Source organism: Pyxicephalus adspersus, chromosome 3 (genome assembly GCF_032062135.1).
Source record: "Pyxicephalus adspersus chromosome 3, UCB_Pads_2.0, whole genome shotgun sequence".
NCBI lineage: Eukaryota > Metazoa > Chordata > Amphibia > Anura > Pyxicephalidae > Pyxicephalus > Pyxicephalus adspersus.
The window spans coordinates 113648532-113675861 of NC_092860.1; the positions used below are offsets into that span (position 1 = coordinate 113648532).

Here is a 27330-nt window from a genome sequence, read left to right on the forward strand (position 1 = left end):
CCTGTCAGCGTGTAAGGAAGTCAGCTGAGCTGTAATAATTTTCAAAGCTATACAGAAATTGGAAATACAAAATTGGAAGGCATGGCTTACTAAACAAAGTCCATCTACCTGTTAGAAAATTTACCAATACAGCCAGAGCCAGCAGGTATTTCATACCACCAAAATAATTGTAGGTCATTATTAGCATGTTCTTCCCTAGGTGATTTTTAATAACCTTCTGTGAGATACATATAAATCAGTGGCTTCCACTTGATATTTGTAGTTACATATCAATTAGTGTCAAGTGTTTTAATTTATTTCTTAAGATTAGAAGTGAAACACATAAACTGCAACTGTTCAGTAAGTAAATGATTTGCTATTATTACCTCCATTTCATGAAAAGTATGTGAAGAGTTAAACGCTCTACATATATACTTTTAGCTATTTTATTATTCAAATTTGAATTCTTGTATTGTCAAAGTATGACATTTGAGGCTTGCTTTCCAATATAAAATGTAAAAGTACAAAGGAACTTAAAATGTAACCTGTCACTTATAATACAGCATTTCATTAAACTCTAAGGGCAAGCTATTAAGACAGATACTTAATGTACAGAATGCAAATAATTGCAAGTAAACATTTCATGCAGAGGGTAGCTAGCCTGTTTAAATACAAAAACCAATGGGATGGACACAAGCTGTGATATAGCCGACTTATGTCAGGGAATATAAAACTATTGTTAATGAGTCTTCTGTGGGCTGTGTCTGAAAAATAAAGCAGGCATAGACTTATTACACCTAGGGAGATGTTACAAACATGCTACAGGTCCCTAGGTGACTTCTGTTGAAGGCAAGCATAAAACTGGGATCATGTGCGAAGAGAGAGTAGCTTGGCAATTGGGTAGGTAAAAAGTGGAGCAATAGTGATTGGCATAGAAGAGGCAATAAATTCTTTTTACATATAGTACTTATATATTTCTCTACCCTGTTTGTAGCTACAATGTTATTTCTAGTTCCAACACCTGCAAGTTTCTTGGTAGACCTGAACCAAACAAGCACTTTTCATTTTTAATTAAAACAGCACTCAGAGTTTTTACAATATGGCTTCAAAATAAAATATTGGGCTTATGTAAAACTTTCACAGGCATAAAATATTGGAATTTCTGAATTTGGCTTATAGCATGCAGTTTTGCAAAATGATTTTTCTCACAAAATAATTAAAAATCACTGCATTGTGCCTTAAAAATAATGAGAACAATTGCCTGCATGAGAGTTGTGTGTGTTTATAATTTCCCTCCAAAGTCTTTATCAGTTAAAAATAGAGTCATTTTAAAATCGATCCATTTATGATTTCTTTCCTTGGTCCCACAGGCTCAGGTTATGTATAGACTGGCAGTCAGGTGGCAGTGCCCTTACCTCTTTCTCACACCTTGGAACCACTTCCTTTGGTGAAACACTACATGCATCACATGTACACGCACAGAACAACTAATGGCATTTAATTAAAATAATGTCTGCATTTCCAATGAAAAAAAGAAAAGCTCACATACATCAGATAAGGCATCAACTATTCATTCCAATTGTCGCCAAGATACCCTTCACCAAGGCAACATAGACTACCTATAACACAAATTAAAAGATTTGGATTTAGTTTTTGTCTGCGGACATAGAGCAGATGTGACTTGCCAAAAACCTCCAGTGTTGTCTGTCCAAAGAATCATTGTGGGTTGCTGATAATATCATAAGTAAATATAAGTCTTGCTTTTTTATGTTTAATGTCAGTGAAGTCTTCTTCCTGGGTCTTCTTCTGTTGAGCTTAATTGAAATAGTGGCAGATGGTGTGACCTAACACTGATAGACTCTGATCTACAGCCCAGGTAGTATCTCCTAAGAACCCGTCATTGGCTTTTTTATCTGCCATTCTTACTATTCTTCTGCCTGTTTTGGGTTGGGTGTGGCAAAAAGAGCATATTTTCCCAATTTACCTGTATTAAAAATCCCATAAAATGATAAGATAGATTTTCAGTATTGCCCCTTTACAAATAATTAGTAAGGTTTAATTTTGAATTTGCAGTTCAAATATGGGCACCATTTTACAAGAAATATGTATTTGGAGAGAGTGTAGAAAAAGAGCATCATGGACCCCAGAGCCTGCAAGATTACCTTAAAATCGATTCTTTTCTATCCTTGAAAAGAGAAATTTTTAGAATGGTTCAATCTAATAAAACAGAATTTCCCACTAAAGACTGCAGTACTTGGGCAGGACTGGGAGTTCAGCTGGGGATGTGTTGGTATTGGACCCCTAAAGAAATCTTTTTAGAAAGATATAAATTTTAGGTGAATGCAACATTCTTTCCAGGAAGAAGGAATTACTGGTTTTACTGAATAAGAATGTACTTGAAATGTGTTAACAAAAGGGGGGTGAGCGCATTCAAAAGTTATTAACTAGGAAAGGGAAAATGCGCTTGAAAGTATTAGGCAGATATGAGAGAATTGCAGTACCAGGTGTTAAAACAAATGTTTAATATAGTCTAATGTAGTTTCGTTATCTGTAATTGTGATCACAACCTGGGACTTAGGCTATGTACACACACTAGATTTTTTTGTCATTGGAAACGTCCAATGTGAGCCATTGTACACATGTGAGATCCTCGTGCAAGAGGAGCCCTGAGGCTCGTATCGTCTGGGAATCATCAGATGTGTGTACATAGCCTAATTGCCTGAATGGTGTATACTATATGTATAGTATATAGGAAAAACAAGCTCTTAGATTGTATGCTCTTCTGGCAAGGGACATGTGATACTCTGTATATGATCCTGAAAGAGCTGGCTGCTGGGAATGAATAACCTCCCATGCGCATACAGGAGTTATGTCATTCCAGCCTTGCCAACAAAGATGGCCGAAGACCAGAACCACAAAAAGGATTGAGTGAAGATGTTGGCATCAATAATGGAGCAAGGAGGGGTATAGTTCTACTTTAATATCTTTCAAGTACATCCTTCCAATTCCAGCTAATACCTTACAATTTTTTACATTTGCCCAACAGCAACCCTCTAATGCAGCTAAAAAACTTTGCTACCATTTACAAAACCACCAGTAATATAAAGGAACCTATTGACCTAATTCACTATTGTATCCTGATTCACACAGAATTAAAAAATATAATTTGTTGAATTTATCTCACACAATTTTTACACATATCCCGCTAAATTCATTAGTATCAATTACAACTTGTTAATTGTTGAATTTTATTTTTTATTAAATTGTTAAATAAAATATGTAGGAGCTAAAAATTCACTAGGCTTTTGTTTTTCATTTCTTTCCTATATGGCTAATCCCTAGAGAGGAAAGTTATTGATGGGCAGCAAAACCTTTACTTCCTGAAAATGACTTAAAAGCGACCAATCTATACCTGAAAGCTAAAGCAGGGAAAGCTGATAACTCCAGAGTATTGTGCCATAAATACAGACAGCTTTGTGGAGAACATAAACAGCCTTGTTAACAGGTTAAAAGTAATGTGTGTTATTAATCAAATTACGGGAGCTGAAGCCATAAAGTGTATCATGACATTCTGATAATGCTGCAAGCTAAAGTGTGATTTTTTCATGCAGACATGTCAGTAAAATTAAAATATGGCGTACTGCTTTAGATTAATTGCCGTAGGTGTAAAGAATTCTTCCTATGATAGTTTTAGTAGTCCTATTGTAACGATGCTTTAGTAAATTTGCTTTATGAAGTGGAACGCCATAAAGGTATTTTTAAAGTCAACAAATTTTGTGAATTTGTCATTGTCATGAGAGCACAAGGCAGGGTTTTATACTTTTAAAACGTTTTAGTGCTTGATTTAATGCAGAGTGTTTTTATTTCGTTAAGATTGATGCAGTTCAAACTCACCTGAAGGGAACAAATTTGTCCATAGGGATGTAAAGTAATGTAGCCATGAGGTTTTAACAAACTTGCTCCATTTTAAGTTGGTTTGCATTAAATTGTTTTTAATTGATAACCAAGTGTTATTTAGGTTAAAATATACTGTTATGTTGGATAGCTTTGGGAAGATTTTGTTCACTTAAACGTTTTTAGGTTTCTGAACATATGTTATATATATAATGAAAAAATGTGTATTACAGGACAAAACTATGATATATTAATAATAGTATAATAATAGCTATTGTATAATAATAGCTTTTCAAAAAAAATATATCACAGTGGAAGTTTTTTTCTTTTGTGGCTCTCTAACTGTATTCCAATATGGTCTATCTAGCTATTTAGATTGAACTTTAGGATTTGTGAAAAATGATATTGAGATATTGGTAGCCTACTAAACATATGAAATAAAACCAAAACTCCACTTGCTGGTTGGAAAAAGTAAATATATATTTTGTATACAAAATTTTTTATTTACCTGACATTAAAAAGTGAAAAATATAAAAACTTTTGTTGAATAATTCTACAATTCTATTGCATTTTCTGATGGGTGGTATTTTAAAAAAAATTGTGAAATGTATGCATGGACTTAATATTTCTAATTGTTCATTGATTGCTATAGTTTTAAAAATTAGCTCCAGAAAGTAAATTGGAATTATGTAAAACAGAAAGGTAACCTTCAGTACTTAAACTTATCTTATTAAAGTATCCCTGTTGCCTAGAACAATAAAAGGTTAAGAGAAAAGCAATCTGATTAATGCTTTTGCCTGCTCTTGATTAATTTGAGTCTCATTAATCCCAGCAGTGCAGTTACATTTCAGTACTTTTTCGTTTAATAAACTAATTGAGCCATTAATCTGACTGTATCACACAAAGGTCATAATTAGTTGATGTACAATGCTGCATGAAATATTTGAAAAAGACTCTGCCAGTAACAGACTTACTGTTCTTCTATGTTAGAATCTGAAACGCGTGGCAGAGACGTGGATGGATGAGTATGCTGAGTACATTTATCAGAGAAGACCTGAATACCGACACCTTTCTACTGGGGATCTTTCTTCCCAAAAGGAGCTGCGCAAACACCTCAAGTGCAAGGACTTCAAATGGTTCATGTCTGAAGTAGCCTGGGATATACCAAAGTATTACCCACCAGTAGAGCCTCCACCTGCAGCCTGGGGAGAGGTACTTATGGATGTTCAATGTCATGTGTGTCATGTTTACAATTGATAGTAATAAATCATCTGTTTATGATTAAGTAGCATAATCAGATCATTACGACTAAGGCTCATTTCAGACTTACAGTTGACTGCAGCACTGTACCAAATGGGAGCGGTTGGGAACCATTTTGTGCATGTGTTTGCAGTTATGTTGTAGTTGAGTTGCAGATATTGCATGGTTCCCGGAAGTGTCATGTTGCTTCTGGCTATGCCTTTGTATTTCTTCCTATAGTTTGCAGCCCCTGGGCGCATAGCAACAGTTCCCATTTCATTATCCGAACATATGTTTAAACATTAGGGTAGTGTTATAGTTCTCATAGAATTCCTAATGCTAAGAGTGTAAACCTACATATTCCTTCTCACACTAACACGACCTGTAACTCCAATGCTAAAATTAAACCTTCCTAATGTAAAGGTAAGCCTTTAACCTCCTAGCCGTTAAGCCCGACCTTCGTACGGGCAAAAAAAAAATGGCTAGGATGGTTAACCCCGAGTTTTTTCACATCCTTACTTACCTGGTCCCGTTGTGCTCATCCAGCGTCGTGTTCGTGTGTCAAGGGTCGTCCTCCGTCGATCGTCGTCCGCCGATCTCCCTCTCCAGCGTCGGGTGTCCTTCGGACTCTAGGTTATGTAATTTCTTTGGTTGTCTTACAACTTGGTATCTACTTAACTGTTCAGGTGATATTGTGGTTAGCAAATTATGATGAACACTCTAGAACCTTCACTTTTTTTCTGCCGCAGCCACTAAAAGATTAACATGGCCTATTTCTGATCATTGTTGTTATGGAAAATCCAAGCATGTCAAATGTGTAGCTTCCAGGCTGATATTATGTAACAAAATGAGTCCCTGGACAAATATGAAGAGGGGTTCCCAAATGTACAGCATTACAGTGCCCTGTACCCCTGCCACTCAATGGGGTCCTGGGCAATTGCCCAGTTTGCCCTACCCTAATGTAATTCCTGGATCACACTCCCTGAAAATAGCAGATATCCTGTGCTTTGTTTAAGGTATGGATGGGGTGCTTCCCTCTATGGACCTTTCAAACAGTGGGACTAGCCCATGTTGAAGGACATTGTTTTATCCCTGAAACCAGTGGGCTTTACTCTGGGAAATGAGTACATACACACTGTGGAAACATTTTTTATAATGAACACCAATGCTACATAAATATAGTATTTTTTGTTTGTATTTCAATAAAATACATTTTCATAGATTCACATTTGTTACACAGTATTTATATAGCGCCAACATATTACACAGCACTGTACTTAGTCATATCATTAGTTGTCCCTCAAAGGAGCTCACAATCTAACGTCCCTACCATAGTCATATGTCATTATCACGGTCTAAGGTCAATTCTAAGGGGAAGCCAAGTAACCTAACTGCATGTTTTTGGAATGTGGGAAACCCAAACTAACGCAGGAAGAACCTGCAAACTCCATGCAGATAGGCCCTGGCTAAGATTTAAACCTGGGACCCAGTGTTGCAAAGGCCAGAGTGCTAACCACTGAGCCACCATGCCACCATGCCACCCATAGTTAAAGTAATATTGCGATTCCTAAATACTGAACATGTGTGCTCAGTTTGGGGATAAAGTTCCCTCTTTCTTGGAGAATTGCCATTCTAGTTTGACTAATTTAGCGCCATCTCATTTCTATCGTTTTGCACTGCTTAAAGAAGCTTTAAGGAGAAGAAGATTTTCATGTGATAATGATATGAATGCAGCAGTGCATCAGTGGTTACACTCCCAACCAAAAACATTTTTGCCTAAGGTGTAAAACCCCAGGAAAGATGCATCAAAAAGGATGGTGACTAAGTAGGAAAGTGATTTAATTTGTTTTTGATATTTTACATAAATAGAGTTAAAAGAAAAGTACAAAAACTTTTTGAAGACAAAACTCCCCCTGCCAGCTTTAAACAATGTTTTTCTGCCTATACTAATTTTATTTATGGCAAAATATTATATCTTTTAACATTTATTTTCTTCTGGGACACGTTTTCCACAAGTCATTCTGATGGTATCTGCCATGTCTTCCCTTCAGACATTAACAAAACTTGAAATAACCCTCTTAAACATAATTACATAATAAAACATTACAGATTTTATTGAAATTGTAGCAAAATGCACTGTAATTAATAGGAAAGAAGAAATAAAAGTGAAACTAAACTATTTATTACTGACTAAACAAGGATGATGGATAGCTTAATCCTGCATCCTCCCCAGATACCCAATTCAAATATCCCAGGGGGTAGCAGAGGCAACAAGGAAGCTAAATGTCTCAGTGTCAGGCCATCAGGGGTACAAATGCAAAAAAAAAAAAAAGAGTACACATATATTTAAAGAAATACCATGGAAGGAAGTGCAAAGTCTGCTTTGTATTGATATTCTTCACATGAAATCTCTGAATGTTTGTGTATATATATATATATATATATATATATATAGCTTGTGTCAGTTAACAATGTACAAGATATTTGTACATTTAAATACCATTTAAATACCAATACCATACCAATTCGACATTATTATTTGCTGTAATATTTTGGATAGCTAATAATAATGGATAGCTGTTTTGTTTGCACTGGATGTCGGCTACCCTTTTATAATGCTGAGCCATTCTCCAATCTGTTCTTATATTCTCTCTCTTTTCTTGATCAAAGAACTCTTTCTTGCTAGACATTGTTCTTTTCTGTACATTTCAGACTACAAGAGTGCTTTATACTTTGTGTCAGTAGACAATAAACAGCTTTATTAATTTCCTGTTCAACTAACTGATTAATTAGATTTGGCTTGGTATCTTTATGATCATCAAATTATGCAGTACCTGTGAATAAGACTGGAAACTAATAAGTATGATTTATAAACATCACAAATTATTCAAGATAAAGTGACATTTTAGGTATGTTATGGCTATTGACATACAATCCAATTAATTTTTTTCTCCAGGTCATTTAAAGTGTAAATCCACATTATATATTATTTGTCTCCATCCCACTTACTCATCCCATCCCAGTTACTCATCCCTTGCATTGTTCAATGCTCTCCCCTCAATTTTTTTTCTACAGTTTTAATAAAAACTATAAGCTCCATATCAGTATTACCTTACCATATTTTACTTTTAATAAACTTAGTATATCAGTTAAAGCCAAGCCTTAAAGCTGAGAATTGTTGACCCCACTTCTGGCCATCTCAGCTGTGAAGTCACACTAACTTCAACAGCCACAGGATTTAGAAGTCAAAAAAGAAAGTTGGAAGTAGTTTTTTAGTAGTTCATGCTTCATTCATTATTAGTACATGCAGGCAAAGAAGACAAAAATATTCTTTTTACGGAGAAAGGGACAGGATGTGGTGGGCAGTATCTACTCAAGCAGCTCCATACAAGAATCCTTAGCTTTCCTGCAGGTGGTGTGTTGAACCTTCACTCTCATGAAGAGTTATGGTTGACCCTGCTATCCCACACTTTTCCTCCTCTGCTGGGTTCCATGGTTCTTGCTTTTGGATACAGTTGTAACAGACAGCAAGAAGAACAGTGAGAACAAGCACAATAGATATTTTGTTCAGCAGAGCATAGAGAGGGGTCAGGAGCTCACTTAATTCATTCCTGTCTTTTAAAAAAAAGCAGTAGAGATAATAACATTTAGATCTTGAAATTTCAGCCAAATTCTGAATATGTAGTAAAATAGTAAAAAAGTAGTAAGAACTCCAATTAATAGGAAACAAGGAAACAAGGAAAATTTAAGTAGGACTAAAAATCTTATTACTGTACTATATAAGGGAACATAAAGAAGTATATAATTTATTAATGTTTAGTTGAGGTCACAAAAGGAGCAAATATATAAAAATGAATACACATCCAAAGAACATTCCTTTGAGATTCTTAGCTTTCCCGTGATAAGGTAGAGGGATGTCACAAGCACCTAGTAAAGGAGACTGGAACCCATGGCCCAACAAGTATGGTTTACACCTAAGTCTTTTTTTTTTGTGGTACACATGGCTGTGTATACACGTTAGACTTTTGTCGTTGTAAAGTATCTTTCATGATCCTTTCCGACAACAAAAGACTGAAACATGCATGAACGAGCACTGTTCATACAGCGCCATTCTGCTCTATGGAAAGGGGAGGGGGGAAAATTTGCAAGCAGCACCGCGCTGCGCTCTCTCCCCTTCACTTGTATCACAGTCATTTATGGTTTGTCATCCATGAATCCGCCAGGTTGGATCCATGAACTATGCCAGATGAGCACTGTACACATGTCAGATTCTCATCCGATACCAGCCTTAAAGCAATAATTGGATGGGAAACATCTGACCTGTGTACGCAGCCTAATAGTAGTCTATTTAAAGGACATAACACAAGTACACTAATAAAAATATTCTTTAACCTCCCTAGAGGTAACCCCGAGTGTGACTTGGGGTAGAAACCAGTTGCTAAAAGCGTTAACCCTGAGTCACACTCGGGTAGGTAAACCTATGGGAAGGTTAGTAAATAGAGCCTTACCTGATCCGCCGGCGTCCAGCGTTGTCCATCGCTGTCCATTGGTGCAATCTCCATCTTCTTCTCTCTTCCTCTGGCTGGCTTCGGCATCCCATGAGTCACCAGGGAGTTCCCGGTGACGTTGGTGCGTGTGTATGTTGCCGGCGGGCGGGAAATTCAAAATCCATTTGTATTGCATTCAATACAAAATAACTATATTGAATGCAATACATTGGATTTATATGTGTAAAAGCAGTACATTGTTTTCAAGAACATTTATTTTACAGTATATATAATAGTATGAGTATTATTATTATTATTATTATTATTATTAAAAATACAAAACAGGATTTATTAAGTTAACAAAGTTAACAAAATTAAATGATATGCCCTTGTGTTTGCGTTTTTTTCTTCTAGAGGAGGTAAAGCAGCCACATGGCCAGAAGCTACATGGCACTTTCATAAACTGAGCCACAATATACAGCAACACAAACCCAATCACATACAACTGTGTGCACAAAGTAGTTCCAACTTCTCTTATACAGTTGAATGGGAGTGTTGGGAGAATGTAGCATAAAGCTGCAGTATACACTTAGCTGCTATTAAAGTCTTAAATGGCATGAGAGTTACCATAATACAGTAGGTACTGCTGCTTGCTTATATGAAAAAGTTTTTTTCAGATGGCTATGCAGGCAAAGTACTTTGATGTAACAATCAAATCTGTCAGACACTATTCTTACCTTTCTCTTTGGGCAAGCATGGTTAGATAAAAACCTTAGGAGTGTACAATTATTATTACTTTTACTATTTATTATTATCATGTTAATATTTTTGATACTTGCATGAAGGTTTACTTATAACTGTAGGGTGATCATATTTTATTCACGTTGCAGGCTGTATCATCACCTTTCTACTACATTAAAGCCAAGTTAAACTGGATTATAGTAATGATAGACTTTCTATTATTTTCAATGACTTAGCTATTTTCATAGGACGTGGCATTCACTCTATCCCTAATTATGAACAACCTGGAACTGGAATCTCGCTGTTGATCTTTGGCTTGGTGAATTAGGCTATGTACACACGTGCAATAATTGTCATGGAAAGGATATTTCACAATCCTTTCCAATGACTAAGCACTGCATGATGCATGAACGAGTGCTGTACATACAGCGCCGTTCTGCTCTATGAAGAAGGGAGGGGGAGAACCATGGAGCGTCACCCTGCTGCGCGCTCTCCCCCTTCCCTTGCATTAGGATCGTTCGTCGTTCATCGTCCGTGGATCCGCCAGGACCTGTTCACCCTTAAATGATCAGTTAGAATGACCCAGATGTATAAAAACTTTGTGTGAGGAGCTCCAGGCTAAATAAACTGGGTGGAAATGTGCTGGTGGGAAATAGTTAAATGGTACCTATACAGCTTTGGGACCCAGGGGCATTTGCAAATCCTTTCTCCCGTTATTTGCACTCTTTTCTGTGTTTTAGAATATACTTATTTTAACTTGTTGGGTAAATGAAAGACATTCCTGATACCTTTTTATTATTAATAAAAAAACAAAGTAGGTTTACAAACTTCTGAGATGTATATTCAGCTATGCCCCCCAAAAAATTACAAAACATTTTTGTATATAAATCCTATTATTTTTTTGTATGTAAGCTAGGCAGGTAAAGTATAAAATAGTCAGATCTAAAAGTGGAACAGAAGAAATAATTATTTAAATACCCTGCTTATTTTTTCTTTATAGATACGAAATGTAGCATCTAACCTCTGCATTGACAGCAAACATGGAGCTACTGGAACAGAACTGAGATTGGACACCTGTGTGAAAGATGGCTCTGAGAGGACGTGGTCACATGAACAGGTAATCTGCAAAGTGTATCCTTCTCATTTCTGCATTGCTTCTATGATACATGTGGTCTATGAAGACAATATACTCATTTCATGGAAAGACCAGAGGATTAAAACATGCAAAACATATTTATTCACAACAGTATTTCTCAAGTGTTGGACCTATACAAATTGAGAGTTTCCACTTACGCTAAATTTCTCAGACCATAAATCAATCAATCAAAACATTTTCCCAAAATAACTCCACGCATTCCTAACCACTCACAGCCAGAAAGGTTGAATTAATAGACATAAAAAAAAACAACAATGAAGTGATTTTTTGTTGGTTAGGTTTATTGCCCAATCCAAGAGACACCATTATTGGCATCATTTAATGTTATTCAGGTTTTATCAGGACACCATTGGACCCTAACATTGGGGTCATTAGCAGTTAGGCAGGTTGTATTGAGACTTAAAGGGGCTGGGACTGGGATCACTAGAAGTTAGGGAAGTTTTTATCAGGAACCATGAGACAGTATTAGGGTCATTAGTAGTCTGGCAGATTGTATCAGTAGATTGGGAGATACTAGCACTTCATTCATTACCAGTTAGGGAGGTTTTATCAGGAGACTATAGGACATCATTACCAAGGCACCATGGTCATTAGCAGTTAGGCAGATCATACAAATAGACAAGTAGATTATTAATATTATCTAGTATTTTAATAGCGCTGACATATTACACAGCACTTTACAAAGTTCATAGTCATGTCACTAGCTGTCCCTCAAAGGGGCTCACAATCTAATATCCCTACCATCGTCATATGTCATTATCACAGTCTAAGGTCAATTAAGGGGAAGCCAAATAACCTAACTGCATATTTTTTGAGTAACCTGGAGTACCCAGAAGAAACTCACGCCAACATAGGGAGAACATGCAAACTCCATGCAGATAGTGTTGGACCTGATACCATTCTTTTGGGTACAACAGCTTGTTCACCAAGTGAGTGATAACTTGGTGCTCCAGATTACAACCTTTTATGTTTGACACTGGTTAGTATTACTAAAATCCCATTCGGCTTGCTCCTACATATCTCCCCCCGCTTTGTGTGCTGAGTCTTCCTCCTCTTAGATTGTAAGCTCTTCTAGACAGAGTCCTCTCCTCCTCCTGTGTCTCTGTCTGTATCTGTCTGTCATTTGCTACCCTTCATTATTGTACAGCACTGTGTAATATGTTGGTGCTATATAAATACTGTTTATTAATAATATTAACAGTAATATTCTTACTTAAACCAACAATATATGCAGTTAGGCCTTGATTTGTAGAGGAAGGTGCATATACCTACAGCATGGTGGAACAATATTTTTTTTTCACTTAATTACATGACTATTACATTTGTTTTTGGTAGTAGCAGGAAATTCTGACCTTACAAGGATATAAGAATTGAAGTTTAAGTCTGTATACGGTTTACAGTAGAAGATTGTTGGACAGGGATAGACTAATCACTGTGACCAGTTTTAAAGAGTGTTTGTGGGTTAATATTTGTTTTAGCAAACCTGAACCTAAACAGGCCCCTAAATAAATTATAAATCAAATTGTTGTATATTCTTTAGTAGTGACTAGGCTAACATAATGTGTCATAGTATAGTTTTATCACTTTATACGTGAATGTGAACTGTAATTTCTTTTTTTTTGTATTAGGTCCTTTTTTCAGCTGAGCTTTTACCTTTCAAAATCTCTAACAGCTAATAAATCAGAAAATCTCACTTTTCAAATGAACTGTATATACCTTCATTATCTCAGGTTCTGCTCTGACTGTAATATAAAAAGATATTTCACCTTCAAGGGTGACAACCTCTTTACATGAAGGCTGTTGCTGACAAGGGATTTCCATGTTTATCTCTCCACAGATCAGCTGTTTGCCTTGTTAGTAGGATGCAGCTTCACATCTAGCCGGGAAAATAGAGCTCTTTGGCCTTATTTGATGTGATACAACTATAACTAGTTATAACCTTTAGTACCCATTACTGTTTTTTATGAACAAGTAGAACTATGTGTTGGTGGGATGAGCCCCACTGCTGTGTGAGGAGGCCTTGGAATGGAGTAACCCATCTAATGTTACTGAGATTTTACTAAAAAGAAGGAATACTGGCTGTGTAAGGATAGTAATTTAGGATGTTTCCACTAGATGGTAGCATTACATAAAAAATGAATGAGATTTCACAGAATATTCAGAACACAAACCTCTGTAGCAGTTACATCTTTCATGGTAATCTTCATGATGACATGATACTGACCATTTACAATGATTAATATTGCAGAAATAAATAAAAATGTAATAAGCACTTGGTGTGCATTAACAATTTAAAATATTACAAATCTCTTCTTGCTACAAAAAATGAAATATGCTGTAGTGCATATATTTTATGTTATTTTCAATTTTGGTATTTCTTCATACAAAAAAATAAATTATTTCATCTGACATGTTCAATGAACTAGTGACATCTACAAGTTTCCTCAGCAGTAGCTTCCAAATCAGAAGGGTCATTGTCAATATGTAAAAGTTCGGCTCTAGAGTTTGGCCACCCACACATCCCTTAATGTAATTTTCCAAGACTCTCTAATCAATAGAAAGACCTGCATAACATTGGAAGAACTCCAATAAAACAAACGCTATTAAAAGAGTTCTCAGAAAGATCATTTCATATGATACAAATAAACTTTTAGAAGGTAACTTTTTTATGTGTTATGTCATCTGTTGACCTTCCTAATAATGCTGCAATGTAATGGCCACAACAGATTGGGCTAAAGATCTCCCCACCAAAATTCCTGAGGATTATATCAGATGAATATCTCTCTCGCTGTTCCAAGCGTAACTTTCCAGTTAAGGGTGAACAGACACTTTAATATGTTAAACATATGAAAAGGACAGTCAGGTGATTTTTTTGGAGACCATACATGCTAATCCAAAGTGTAAATTGTTAAAGTCCTGTCATATAACATTATTTTTTAATGTATTGCATTGGAGAAAATGTTTTAGAATGACCTATTGAGAAGAATATGTGTCATTGCTTGTGGAAAGAGGACAGATACAGAAATAAGTCACAGTCACCAGTGTGGTATAGACAGAATTCTCATAGGGACGTTTACTGGATGAAAAGTAACTTTGCCATGAATATTTGAAAATAAAACGTTAGTAAATAATTAAGGGCTTATCATTTATTTATATGTACATCTTACAAATGAAAATTATGGGCTCCTGTGCATTGGGGGCCTACTGAGGACATCACTGTTTATATATCTGTAATAAATATATTAATATTGCTGTATGTAACTATTACAGCCAGCTTTGTCATTGCTATAGTGTGTGTAAATGCAGGAGCTATACACATAAAATTGGCATATAAAAGAGATTTTAATTACAATTATGATAAAATATAGAAATGCAGTGGGAGTTTGGGGAAGAGTTGTATTATTGTAATAGCTATACATACTATAGGGATGGGGGGGTCTCACCAATAAAAGGGTAGGGAGTCACATCTACTGACAGCCCTCCTCCCACAATACACTTCTTTGTGCTGAGTACCTAAATGACCTAAGGAAGGATAATTTTAGTACTATACAAATACTATATTTTAGACAGGTATTTGAATAGGGTTTGCAGGCAATTGATGGAAGGGGCAAGAATAGGGGCAGATATACATACCACATTAGAATATATACCATCACAATGGATAGACCCACTGAAATGCTATATAATATAAACACTTACCAGGACTTGTCCCTAATAGATTATTATAGTGGAGATAAAGGTGATCAAACATTTTTATAGCCACATTTGATGTAGTAGTGGTGAGCAGCCTCTAGGGGGCGCTACATGTACATCTATGGCAGCAATACAAGTCTATGGCACCTGTGTAAGCCTTCTTTTTACCACTTTTAATGAAGGGAATAGATAACTTTATAGGAACTTCACTAGGAATTCAATGTGGGTCATGAGTGACAATAGGGATGGGAAAAATGGCAATCTATGTAAGCAAATGGAATTCACCCTAATTTAGGGCAATTACAATTATAGCAATCACTGTTTGCCAACTTCATTCTTTTTTCTTGCCAAGATCATTCTTTCATAAATGTTTTGAGAAGGCAGTGATCAGAAAAAAATGAAAAAAAAAGTGGATGTGCAGTTGAGTATTCAATGTTGGCATATGCCAAATTGAATGAATTCTCAGACATGCATGGGAGATCATTCCTCCTAGTGTGGCCAATCTAGGCAGCCAATAATTCCAAACCTAAAAGAAGACTGGGCAAAGATGTTAGTGTTGTTATGAGGGTTCAATGAGGTGACAATTTTAGGCTAATTAAAATTACAGCAACATTTTGCACTTTGGAATGCTTACTGTACATATGGATGAGCAATTTCTGTATGATCTAAATGTTTTAGTTCTTGTTTTACATATGTGTCTGTATAGACCATTGAATTGTGTATTCAAATTAGATAATGTATGCAAAGTGTTGCAGAACTGCTACAGCATTTAATGTCCCGAAATTTTTCCTCCAAAAAGATCATTTAAATAATTGTGTTGAATAACTAAACAACTTTAGACTGTTTACTTAGGAAAGTAACGTTTCCCTTTGCAATGACACTTAGCTAATTGAAGGTGGTGAATCTCTGCTAACTTTAACCATTCAATTATCTTTTTTCCTTGCACATGTTCCCTACCAACAGCTTCAAAAAAAGATCCATTGCTGTCTACATGGAAGAATAGTTTATTTGCAGAGACCTAACACACCCCTGTTGATTCAGACCTATATCTCTGTATGCAGTAAAATAATTCCTCCTGATTAGAAAGTTATGAGAATTGTACCACAGACACTACTTTCACACGCCTTCTTCTTTAAAATGTGCTAGCAGGTTACAGGCTTTTCTACTGTGGCCATGCCTGATGTCTAAATAAAGAGAACTCATAGTGTGTGTGAACACTCAGCTACAGTGTTTGTTGTATGTGCACACCTGTGGGTTTATGCTGTGTGTTATCCTTTGATGTGTTAGGGGTGTCCATTTATTTCAAATTACTTCCCAACGTTCTACAGCAAAAATGGAGCTGCGCTATTAATGCTATGCCCCTATTGGTGCATTGTGGTTCCATTAAGAATTCATGCCTCCACATTGCACAGCAGATGGTATACAAATAACCATATGTATAAATGGGTACTTAGACTTTTTATTTTGGTACACTTGGAATATATTTAGCTGGTTTAAACTGAAGTTCTTATCTGCAAACAAATTCACTGCACTGTTTGTAGATGGCACAATGTTTGCAAATAGACACTGAGTTTTGTGACAACAGCTTTCACAAATTAGGTTTTGAAAAGCAATCAACAAGGTACAATTAATAAATGTTGTGTGATATAGTAGTTTAGCTATAGAAAGTGCCCCCAGATAACAACTAGAGTGCATTGATAATTGTAATGTTAATATATCATGTTGTTCCTTAGCTCTTCACCTTTGGATGGAGAGAGGACATTCGCCCTGGGGAGCCACTTCACACAAGAAAATTCTGCTTCGATGCAATTTCTCGTAATAGTCCTGTCACCCTTTATGACTGTCATGGAATGAAGGGCAATCAGCACTGGAGCTATAGAAAGGTAAAGTAAATTAAGTGTAAAATACGTTCTCTCAAGGGCACAAAAAGGAGAGAATTATTTATTCAATATTTATTTATCACAAACACATTGCACAAAGATCAGAGCTTACAGAAGCACATTACCAAAACTAAAAAAACCCAGAAAAGTTGGCAATTAAAGCAAGTTGTACCACTATACCACCATGAAGATTCTTCAACTCAAAAACTATCCTTTTTTAATTATTGGAAGCAGAACACAGTTTAGCTGCTCATTGAAACACACCAGTTTTTGCTGTCTCGTGCACCACCATCTACACTTGATTGGCCAGACTGGAATGGCATTACCTCCCAGTAGGCAGAAGTATGCCAGGATACCCGTTGACAGCTCTGTTTTATAACATTCAAAGTTTACTCTCCATTCTGTATGTGCATATTGCTAAGCATTTAGCCGTAGGGCTCAGTATTCCCAGTGGTGTTTTTTTTATATGACTTTTATATATAAACAACTGGATAGATACTGATGGGTTCCATTATCCAGCGATATTTCATTTCTCTTGGAGACACCAGGAAAGATGTTCCCAGCTCCTTCTACCAGGAGCGGCCAGTATAAGACTTGCCACTGAATCCTACATTCTCAGATCTCTATTCCAATCTTTTATTATAGATAAATAAAACTGAAAAAAATAAATCATATTAGCTTCCCCGGCTAGAATCTTTCCATTAGTGCTGGGCATACTATTGGTAATATTTTGGGTTTTATTCTGCATTGCTTTTTTTACATGTTACAAAATATGTTCTGCTATTATGTACACTTCACATAAAATCATCTTTCTGGATTCATCATTGCTCTGTGTGACAAAATAATAAAAAAGAAGCATAAAAAGTAAATTGCAATTGCTCTCAAGGATACTGTAAAACTTGTGTCTGAGAATGATTAGTGCTCAAAATAATATGCTGATGTGCTTTAAAAATGTAATTAGCAAAGTCATTCAGTACTCTGGGTTGCTTGCCACATATAAATAGGCTCCTTAAATATTTATTCACACAACCAGTCTGTCAGATGCTTGTCTTTCAACGCTTAAAGCCTTAATATTTAAAGAATTGGACGTATAAACAGAGCTTCCTACAATTCTTGGCAACATGAAAGTCAAGCTTAGGTTATTGTTGGGGCTAGCTGCATCAGAATAACCATGTAGCAAGAACAGACAGCTTATTCTTCATCAAGTAAATACTAAAATTCCTATCTGTATTCTGATAAAATGATGATATTTAGAAGATAACTTTACTTTTCAAAAGCATTTAACTTATACTCAGAATTTTCACTTTACATAAAAGGGTAGAGAACCTTTTTATGTAAGGTAAAAATTCAGTTTTTTAAAAAAAAGGGTGCAGCATCAGCCCCTAATTCTTGGCCGCCTAGGCGATCGATAATGAAAAGGACCAAAAAGCCTCCCGGGCATCCTACGCCAGGCATCCCGGGAGGCTCTTGGGTGCTCCTCCAGCGCATGCCCAAGCATCTCAGTCATGTGCAGAATGAGCCTTTTTGCTCAAAGAGAAAAATTTGCCGATTTTACACATGCGTTGTTAGATCGGCAAATTTTTTTTTCATCCAACATCACCCAAACTCCCGTCTGGGTCAGGTGACATAGGATGAAGAACCCGGAAGAGAAGACAAAGATGGCAGCAGGACGGATGCTGAGACAACGCGGGACCTGATGCCGAACACCCCTGAAGTGATCAGACTGCTCTGCGGGATTGAAGGTGTGTTTTTGTTTTGTTTTTTTCTATTTTTGAGTATAGTTCCTCTTTAATGAGCTTTTGCGGTCATCCTTTTGGGTCGACAATTCTTGGAAACCCAACTTACCAACCACAACATCTCGAACATTATAAAACATTTTTCAAGATATATTCCAGCAAACTGATAAATGCACAGATGAAATACAAATGTGAGAGCTTTTGTACCAACCAAAAGGGTTTAAATTTCTTCCCACCTAGCTCAAGATTTAACACTGCTGTGCCACACAGCACAGCTAAATTAACTTTCACTGGACAGTGTTAGCAGAATCTAATGAGCTTTTCTCTTGGTCACTGTGCCCTCTCCTGCTTTAAAAATGTTTCATGCATAGCAACATGAGTTCCGCTGTACAGAGGCTGATTCAAAGTCAAATGAATCTACCTACATTAATGAGGTACAGTTATGGATATATTAGTTACAAAGTTGCATTTTTTGTTTCTTTTATATATGACTGGAGATTAGCTTTCCAATATACAATAACTAAAAATGTACAATGTATTATAACTTTTTTCACTACTAACCTTACCTTCACTCCAAAATATTGTGAAACTCAATGATAAATTGCTGATTAAAAAAAAAAGCCAATTGCTTACAATCTGTACCTATGTTTGGTTAAATTATGCTGAGTACAGCTAGGGTACATTTAAAAAGAGACCTTGTCATCAGACTATTCATTTTAATGACAGATTTTAAAGAAGAATAAATGTGCATTTAATGTATTTAGGCACCTTTTACATTTTGCCTCTATTGTGTAGACATCTGAAAGTCTTGAGACTGCTATCACATATTAGATGTGATGACAGCAACCCTGCAGACTAATGCTGCGTACACATATCAAATTCTTTTCACCTGAGATGAATTGTGTATTTGTGTCGGGCGAAAATGCTCATCCACGATCTTTCACTGACTATACACACAATAGATAGTGAATAATCGTCACCCAATCAGATCCGCTGGGACAGTCGTTCTTTTCCAGCGACTTTCCTCCTTCGTCTGTGTCATTGGCCAGTCATTGTGCCAGTAGTCAGTGATCGTGGATAGTTCTGAGCATGCACGAGGAACAAACATTTGTTGCACCACACTTCACTGTGTGTATATGCATTTTATGTATGTTGGTATTATGATTATATAAGCGAGCAGTCTGTCTGATGAACGTTCTTTGAAAAGACTGATCATTCGTACACATGTTCTTTTTGTAATAATAAGAACCGTTATTTCCTGTACGTCACTTCCTCCGGTACACGTCACTTCCTGCATTCTTCAAAGATCACATCTAGCATGTGTACAAAATCTTAGAAACAATCATATCGTTACAGCATGTACAGAATAATCGTGCATAAAAGCTGATCGGTTGTCAAACGTTCGCTTGCAACAACAATTATTGCACGTGTGTACGTAGCCTTAGACCAGACCGGCACTGTGTGTACAGTGCACATGCATTCATCCGCCACTGGAAACGTTCACAAAGGGTGTCTCTAACTCCATTCTTTGCCGGCCAGGATCCGCACATGATTTTAGTGTAGCTCAGACAGCTGTAAATTAGCTAAGGTATGGCTTCAAAGAGTTACAATGATTACACCAAAATCCTGGCCTGTATGTGGACCTTGAGGACTGGAGGTGGACACTCTGCTCTGTAGTATTTCCCCTCAGCAAATGCATAAAAGGTTATGTAGGGAGAGATGGAGGTGCTTGGCCAACACAGAAAATTAATGTAAACTACCAGAAGGGAAGAGGCCAAGTCATGCAAGGAGTAAAGGGGCTATGCTAGGGATTTGGTACCATCTGGATTAAAAATTTCCAATCAAGTACAAAGGCACTTTATCACTTGTAGTTCATTTTTCATTTTTAGTTGGTGACAGGGTTAACTACATATTACATACATGGTAGAATGTAGTAAACGGCGATAGGCTTGTGAGTTTCACTTACATGTGTTCATACTCATGCAAAAGTGCAAACTTATGTCAGTGTTTTACTGCTTATGTTTCCAAGTACCAACTATAGGTTACATTGTTAAGGTTTCTGTAATCTTGCAAATGTTTATTAAATTCTGTTCTCGGTTAGCAACAGTTGTGCTTTTTAAGTGTCTACCAATGTACTTGCAACCCAAAACACAACACACACTACACAGGGGTCTATTTCTAAATTGTTTCACTTAAAATTTACCCAGCTATTACCCTAAAATTTACAAATTGGGTCTGATTTATTAAAGCTCTCCAAAGCTGGAGAGAATACACTTTTATCAGTGAAGTTGGGTGATTCAGCAAACCTGGAATGCATCTGATCCAGGATTCAAAACAATTGATAGCAAATAGCAAATGACTGAAAAAATCCATTCCAAGTTTGCTGGATCACCCAGCTTTACTGATGAAAGTGTATCCTTTCTAGTCTTGGAGAGCTTTATTAAATCATGTCCAATGCTTCACATTGGATTCAATTAGAAACATGTATGAATCATAATTAAAAGTTGATTCGCATGTTTTATAATTGTATCCAGTGTGAAAAATGTATAGTCTGTGGGTAAAAGTTGGATTCATTTTAGATAGAAACATTATAAAAAGACTCCTTTACTTTCCTCTTGGTTTCAATAATGAGTACAGAGCATATGGTTCCCATTGAAAACTATTTAGGTAGAGTTTGGATATTAAATATATGTGGGTACATTTTATTACATTTTCCACATGTTTATTTATGTTGTTATTTTATCTTCAATTGATTGATTACCAATTACCAACATAATTAGTTCTCATAAACACAACACAAAGTTATTAACAAAAAAAACATTTACACATTGTTGCAACATGAAATTTAACTTGTACTGGTTATAGACATAGAGAAATATAGTTTTAATGAACATAAATGGCATTAAGTGCACACCTGTCTGAGAGGACCTTCTTGAAACAACAAGAATAACAGGATGTGCAAAAAGCTATTTGATAATACCCTTCCATTAACGCTACAGAGTAGTTCTCTCCTAAAAATAGAAGCAGATTGCAGTAAACTGAAAGTGACTTTCAAGGTTTAAAACTGAAGAATTTCCAAATTAGTTTTATTACGAATAATTCTGTTTTACTCTTTAGTCAGATGGTACAATACTTGAATTTACATTTTGTTAGAACTATATTTTATGTGATAACAAGTTTATATCCAACGCAAAGTTTGCAGGGATACAGATTCCTGACAATTGATGGGATTCTATAGGAGATTTAGGGCCCCTGGCTGTTTTTTTTTTTTGACCCCCTTTCTCCATGCCAGCCACGGGGACAATTTCATGGAATACAATTCTGTATCAAAAAGCCTACAATAATTCCTTTCTCACAAACGGAAAGGACTAATTAGATTTTTCGAAAATCAATCATTTGCAGTATTTCCTTGATAACATACAGAAAGTATACTATATTTGTGTGTATATACACCACTTATAATTACACCATTGAACATGTTGTGGAGTCAATATTATACATTATATTGCAGTAGTAGAGGACTATTTGCATTGTTGCTTTGGAAAGATGCAGATAGGAAGGGTATATGGTTACAGTATGGTCTACGGACCCCAAACTAGCCTCTTTCTTTGACTTTTTTTTTAACTTTAGTTAATTATTAATTTTGGCCTGTTTTTTTGTGATCAAAAATGTTTGTGGTGGCATATAAACAACAGAATGAGTGTAATTGTTTATGTAGGACAATTAATTAAATTCTGGCACTCCAGCACTTGGTCTTCTTTTTGGTGGGGTCCTTCTTTAGATACCTACTGACTGTGTGACATAAACATTTCCTGTTGACTGTGTTGGGGGGCTGTGGGAATCCAGAGGAACTATGACTTTAGTTCACTGAGACAAAAGAGGACAATAGAGTGAAAGCAGAAGAGTTTGTTGGATCAGAAGGCCCCCATCAAAGAAAATGTCAATGGGCCTGGATGGTGGATTTAGGTATTTCTTTTTTTACGATATAGTTGACACTGACACTGTAGGAACTGCAGGATGAATTAGAGGAAGGTGGGCTTTCATCCCATGAGTTTATGATAGGTTTTACTTCTTAGAGAGTATTTTTGTTTTACTTGAAGAAGGTAATCTTGGTTTATGTTGATTAACTTAACAAAAACACATCACAAAAGAAGTATGGGAAAGCATTTACAATATGTTGATCCATTGAAAGCACAAGTTACCTAGTATAGATATAGTGTTTGATTAAGAAATTGGGAGAAATGCTTTCATTGTTTTATATGCATAATTCTGAGTCAGTGACTAGTAAGCCAATCTTTAGAACGGACAGCACAGTAGTAGGAAGGCTGTCTCACTGGGGTATAAACCTTTGTTTAAAAGGAGAGATCAAATTAGACAGCCTCTCGTATATATATATATTTAAGATTTCTTATATAAACTGTGTGGTTTTATGGTATATCTGATTATTTTTATGTTGGACTGTGATGCTCGATTCCACTAACTCAGGGTATTAAGAGTTAACATTTAAACATCATTTTGCTGTAATCATATGGTGCAAATACTACTTTAGCACCCTTATGTTAAATACAGAGAAGATGTCTGAATAGGTTTTCCCAGCAGGGAATAATTAGCTAAAGATTGCTGTAAGAGTTTTAGCTGTACACACTGTCCTTTAGTTATACAGACCGTCTTAGGATCCTGTCTACTGATTAAAAGAATAAGAACTGACAACTTCCATACTTTGCAATACAAGGTCATATTAATTAATGCAAAAGATTGGTCGCACTGAGACATGCAAATGAAGTGTAATCATATCCTAAAAAACTTTGGATACTGAGAAGTTATTAATAATTTGGGTCCTGCCAGGACTATTGTGGTTCTGTTTCTAATGTTTGGTCTCTAAACATAAATGATTACCGCAATCACTACATTCATTATGTATTTGAATCCCATAACCTGGCACAATTAGCTAGAAATTAGCATTAGTTTAGTATACAACTAACAGCTTCTTACTGAATAGAGAGTGGTAAAGCTCTGCTGATCATGTGCAAGCAAAAATAATTTTTTTATATTTCTTTGCATGCGATTGGGTGTTCTCTAGAAGTAATTTTTCAGCACATTCACTAGTCTTAGTGAATTATCCCCTGCAGAGTAATAGTTAATTTGCAAGCCCATCAACCCCTTTGTTTCTTGTAAGGATGAACGAGCGAGAATATTAAGTTCGATCTTGCTGTAAATCAGGCCTTTCTCGCTTACCAAAAATGTAAGAGAGAACAGCCTTCTGATTTGCCAACAAGTCCAGCTCCCACCGAACAGGAGGATTTCCAGGGTTGCATCATGCAGCCCTTTCAATCCTCTGTGATCCCCGGGCACAAGAGGTTAATTAACCTCTAGTGCCCCAGGGATTGCAAACCGGAGGATTCCCATGGCTGAATGCAGCTCTGGGAATCCTCCTGTTTAATTTCCTCTTCCGATAGTTTTGCAAAATCAGTTCGCCGAAAATTCGCGGAACCATTGGAAGTTCGAGAAAAAAGGTTTGCGCGATTGCCGGAGGCATTCTCGCTCATCCCTAGCTTTTAGTATATATTGTAGTTTATAGTATTTTTTTTAACTGGCATGTTTATTGATATTTTTCCATGAAATACAGAGTAACAATAAAAAAAATAAATTACATCTCAAACAACTGTAAGTTAATGTACACAGGAGAATCAAAGCAATATATTACAAAACAGTTCCATTACTGATAGGATAAATTCTAGAGCCATACATAGGTTAGCTTACAATAAACTTTAGACCAGTGATTTTCAAGCACTGTGCTGCGGCACTAGTGCACACTAGTTTGCCGTGAGAGATCTTCAGGTGTCCAATGGGAAATGATCCAATTGCCATTGTCGAGTGTCTGTACTGTAGTAACTGGCGTAATGTAATACTCCTCCATGTCAGTGGGTGGCAGTAGGTAGCTTAATTGCCTTGTTTATTCTTAGAGACAAGAGAATTAGCTACAGAGTGCCATTTGGTAACATTTTTAATTTGTGGTGTGCCGCATGATTTTTTTAAAGTAAAAAATGTGCCGTTGTTTAAAAAAGGTTGAAAAACACTGCTTTAGACATTGGTGATTGAAGTGAACACATAGCAGTGTGTGTGTGAGAGAAAGGTTGATACCGGTTTCCAGTAAGCTCTTACAGAAGGTGAGCTTAGTGAGAGTTATTAGGGGCAGGCCCAATAAATGTGTAACTACATCTTTGGGTACCCAGACTTCAAACATACCCTCAAGCAAATCATTGACCAGTTTCCAGTATGGAGAGAAAGCTGGGCAGAAAAACTATGCTCCAAATCATCTGCCAAGTACAGATTTTGGCAGCCGATGTGATTTATATCCCCAAATAAAGTCAAAAGCATAGGCCTGCAATCCTCCAATGATCTTGTGTATGGGACTGAAATCGGAAGGCTCGCAAAAATACAGCATTTTAGGGAGTATAGAGTTCTCGAAAGGGGGTTGGGCATGTTTAAAGTATTTTTAACATAATATTTATGTACCTGTTACTTCATGTCCTGTTGTGTCAGTAATTGAAAAGAATTTCCCTAGTGGCTCCAACCCTAGAACTTTCAACCCTCTCTATAAAAAATGTAGCTGTTTTGTTTGTTTGGTGTTTTACTCCAGATGTTAACTTAAAAAGGATCTGCCAAATAGCATATATCACCAATATTTGTACCTTGTCCAGAAAAGCCTTTTCATTCAGTCATTTAATTTCTTTATGGAACCAAGTTATAAGTATATGAAGATAAACATAGATATAATTTTGAGTGCATCTATCCACAAGGAGAAATTAAATAAACATAATGCAGATGGGGGAATATCAGTGATATATTTTACATATTAATATATATTAAACATTTACAAATTTGTTACCTTTGCATCCAAAACATGGGAAAGAAAATTCCAAAAGCACAGAAAACAGTAATATATCTATTGCAAATTGGCATGTTCAGGTACATCACAAATTAATTTTCATGAGTTCATCCAACACATTTCTTGGAACAAAGTCCACCTTTTCAAGGAAGCACATGCATATTAAAAAGGTACATTGATCTTACATTTATAGAAAGAAGGAAGTAAGTAATATTCAACATATAAGAAACAATCTGTTCCATAACCTAAACCCCAAATCAGTGATTACAAAAGAACAAAATTGATACATAAAAAAGAAAACCTATATATAGTTATATATATACAGCATATACAGACCTGCATATTAACGTTGCCATCTATGGTGCACAGTAGTTAAAAAATCAGGCTTAAATATATTCCTGAAATTTAACATCATCAAGTAGAGTGGCAAAATCAATGAAGCCCTGTAAGAGCATAGGTAAATACTTGAGCAATAAAAGGGGGCAATCATCTCAGACACCTCCCATCCAATCGCCATCTCCATATCTCCATTCCCCAAGAGGAACTTCTATATGATATAAAAAAAGAAAACTGTAAATGGGATTATATCATTAGGTTTTGCAGGACATCATAACTGAATTCTTGCACTTACAGTGAGCAGTGGTGTAGCAGTTTGCAGAGAGCACAACTTTTCATACATTTCAACACTTTACAACTGCCAAGGATGAAGAATGTAAGCGCTCAGTACACCAGCAGACAACCACCAATGCTTGGAATGATGTGATGCTTTAGAAAGCTAACAAGATCCATCATGTAGGGGGTTTTAACAAGGAGTTTTTTTAACACCATATAAAAGTTCCATTTTAGGACCTTTTGAACATCAATAAAGGCAGATGCCCCTTGTGCTGCTTTTCACAACAACCCTGTTTCCAGTTCTTCTAGAGCTTAACGTGCCGGCGGCAAAAGTTTGTGTGGCTAAAATTATACTTTTTTTAGATGTATAGGCTGTATTAGGTTGTAGCAGAATGACATATTGGCTTGCAGTCTATAACCCAGAATGACCCAGAAATAAATCAATACCGGAGTAGTTGACTTTGTCCACAACATTGACTGACTTTGGGTTAAGATGTCTCACCTATTTCATGCCTTATAATAAAAAAATGGAATATGTTTCACATTATTATTATGTTCAGATTATTTGCAGTGTTGGAATAAAGATACAAAACAGGTGAGAGCTCATTAAGATTCTGATAACAGTAACTGACATTTACTAACTGTATCATGCCATATAACCCATCTGTAGCTTTATGTAACAATAACACATTACATAAAGCAATCATCATTAAATTCACTCTCTGGAATAGTAAGTGTATTCAGTGGGAAGCTGCAAAAAGACAAGATTTATTTTCTTTTATGTGTACATAATGTGCAGGGATCAGGTCAGCTCATCTCTCCAGGAATTAAAAAATGAACACAATAAATGTACAAAGAACAAAATTGATTGGAAGGCCAGCAGAATAGAATGACAAAGTATTTGATGACTTTAGATTTCAAATGAGGACATGTTCCAACTCTGCACAGAAATTGACTAATTTGGAGGATTGGGACATAGGAAATCAGAAGTGTGCTCATATCAACCACTTTCATTTCAGCCTTA

The 27330-nt window shown here is 36.1% G+C and overlaps 1 protein-coding gene across 1 annotated transcript in view; it reads left to right on the forward strand.

Annotated features, from left to right (window-relative positions):
* GALNTL6 (polypeptide N-acetylgalactosaminyltransferase like 6) overlaps nt 1–27330 on the forward strand; it is a 571078-nt gene that overhangs the window by 537819 nt on the left and 5929 nt on the right. Inside the window, exons 9-11 of the mRNA XM_072406052.1 lie at nt 4864–5085; nt 11341–11457; nt 16923–17072. Coding sequence (XP_072262153.1) covers nt 4864–5085; nt 11341–11457; nt 16923–17072 — 489 coding nt within the window. The remainder of the gene's footprint in view (nt 1–4863; nt 5086–11340; nt 11458–16922; nt 17073–27330) is intronic.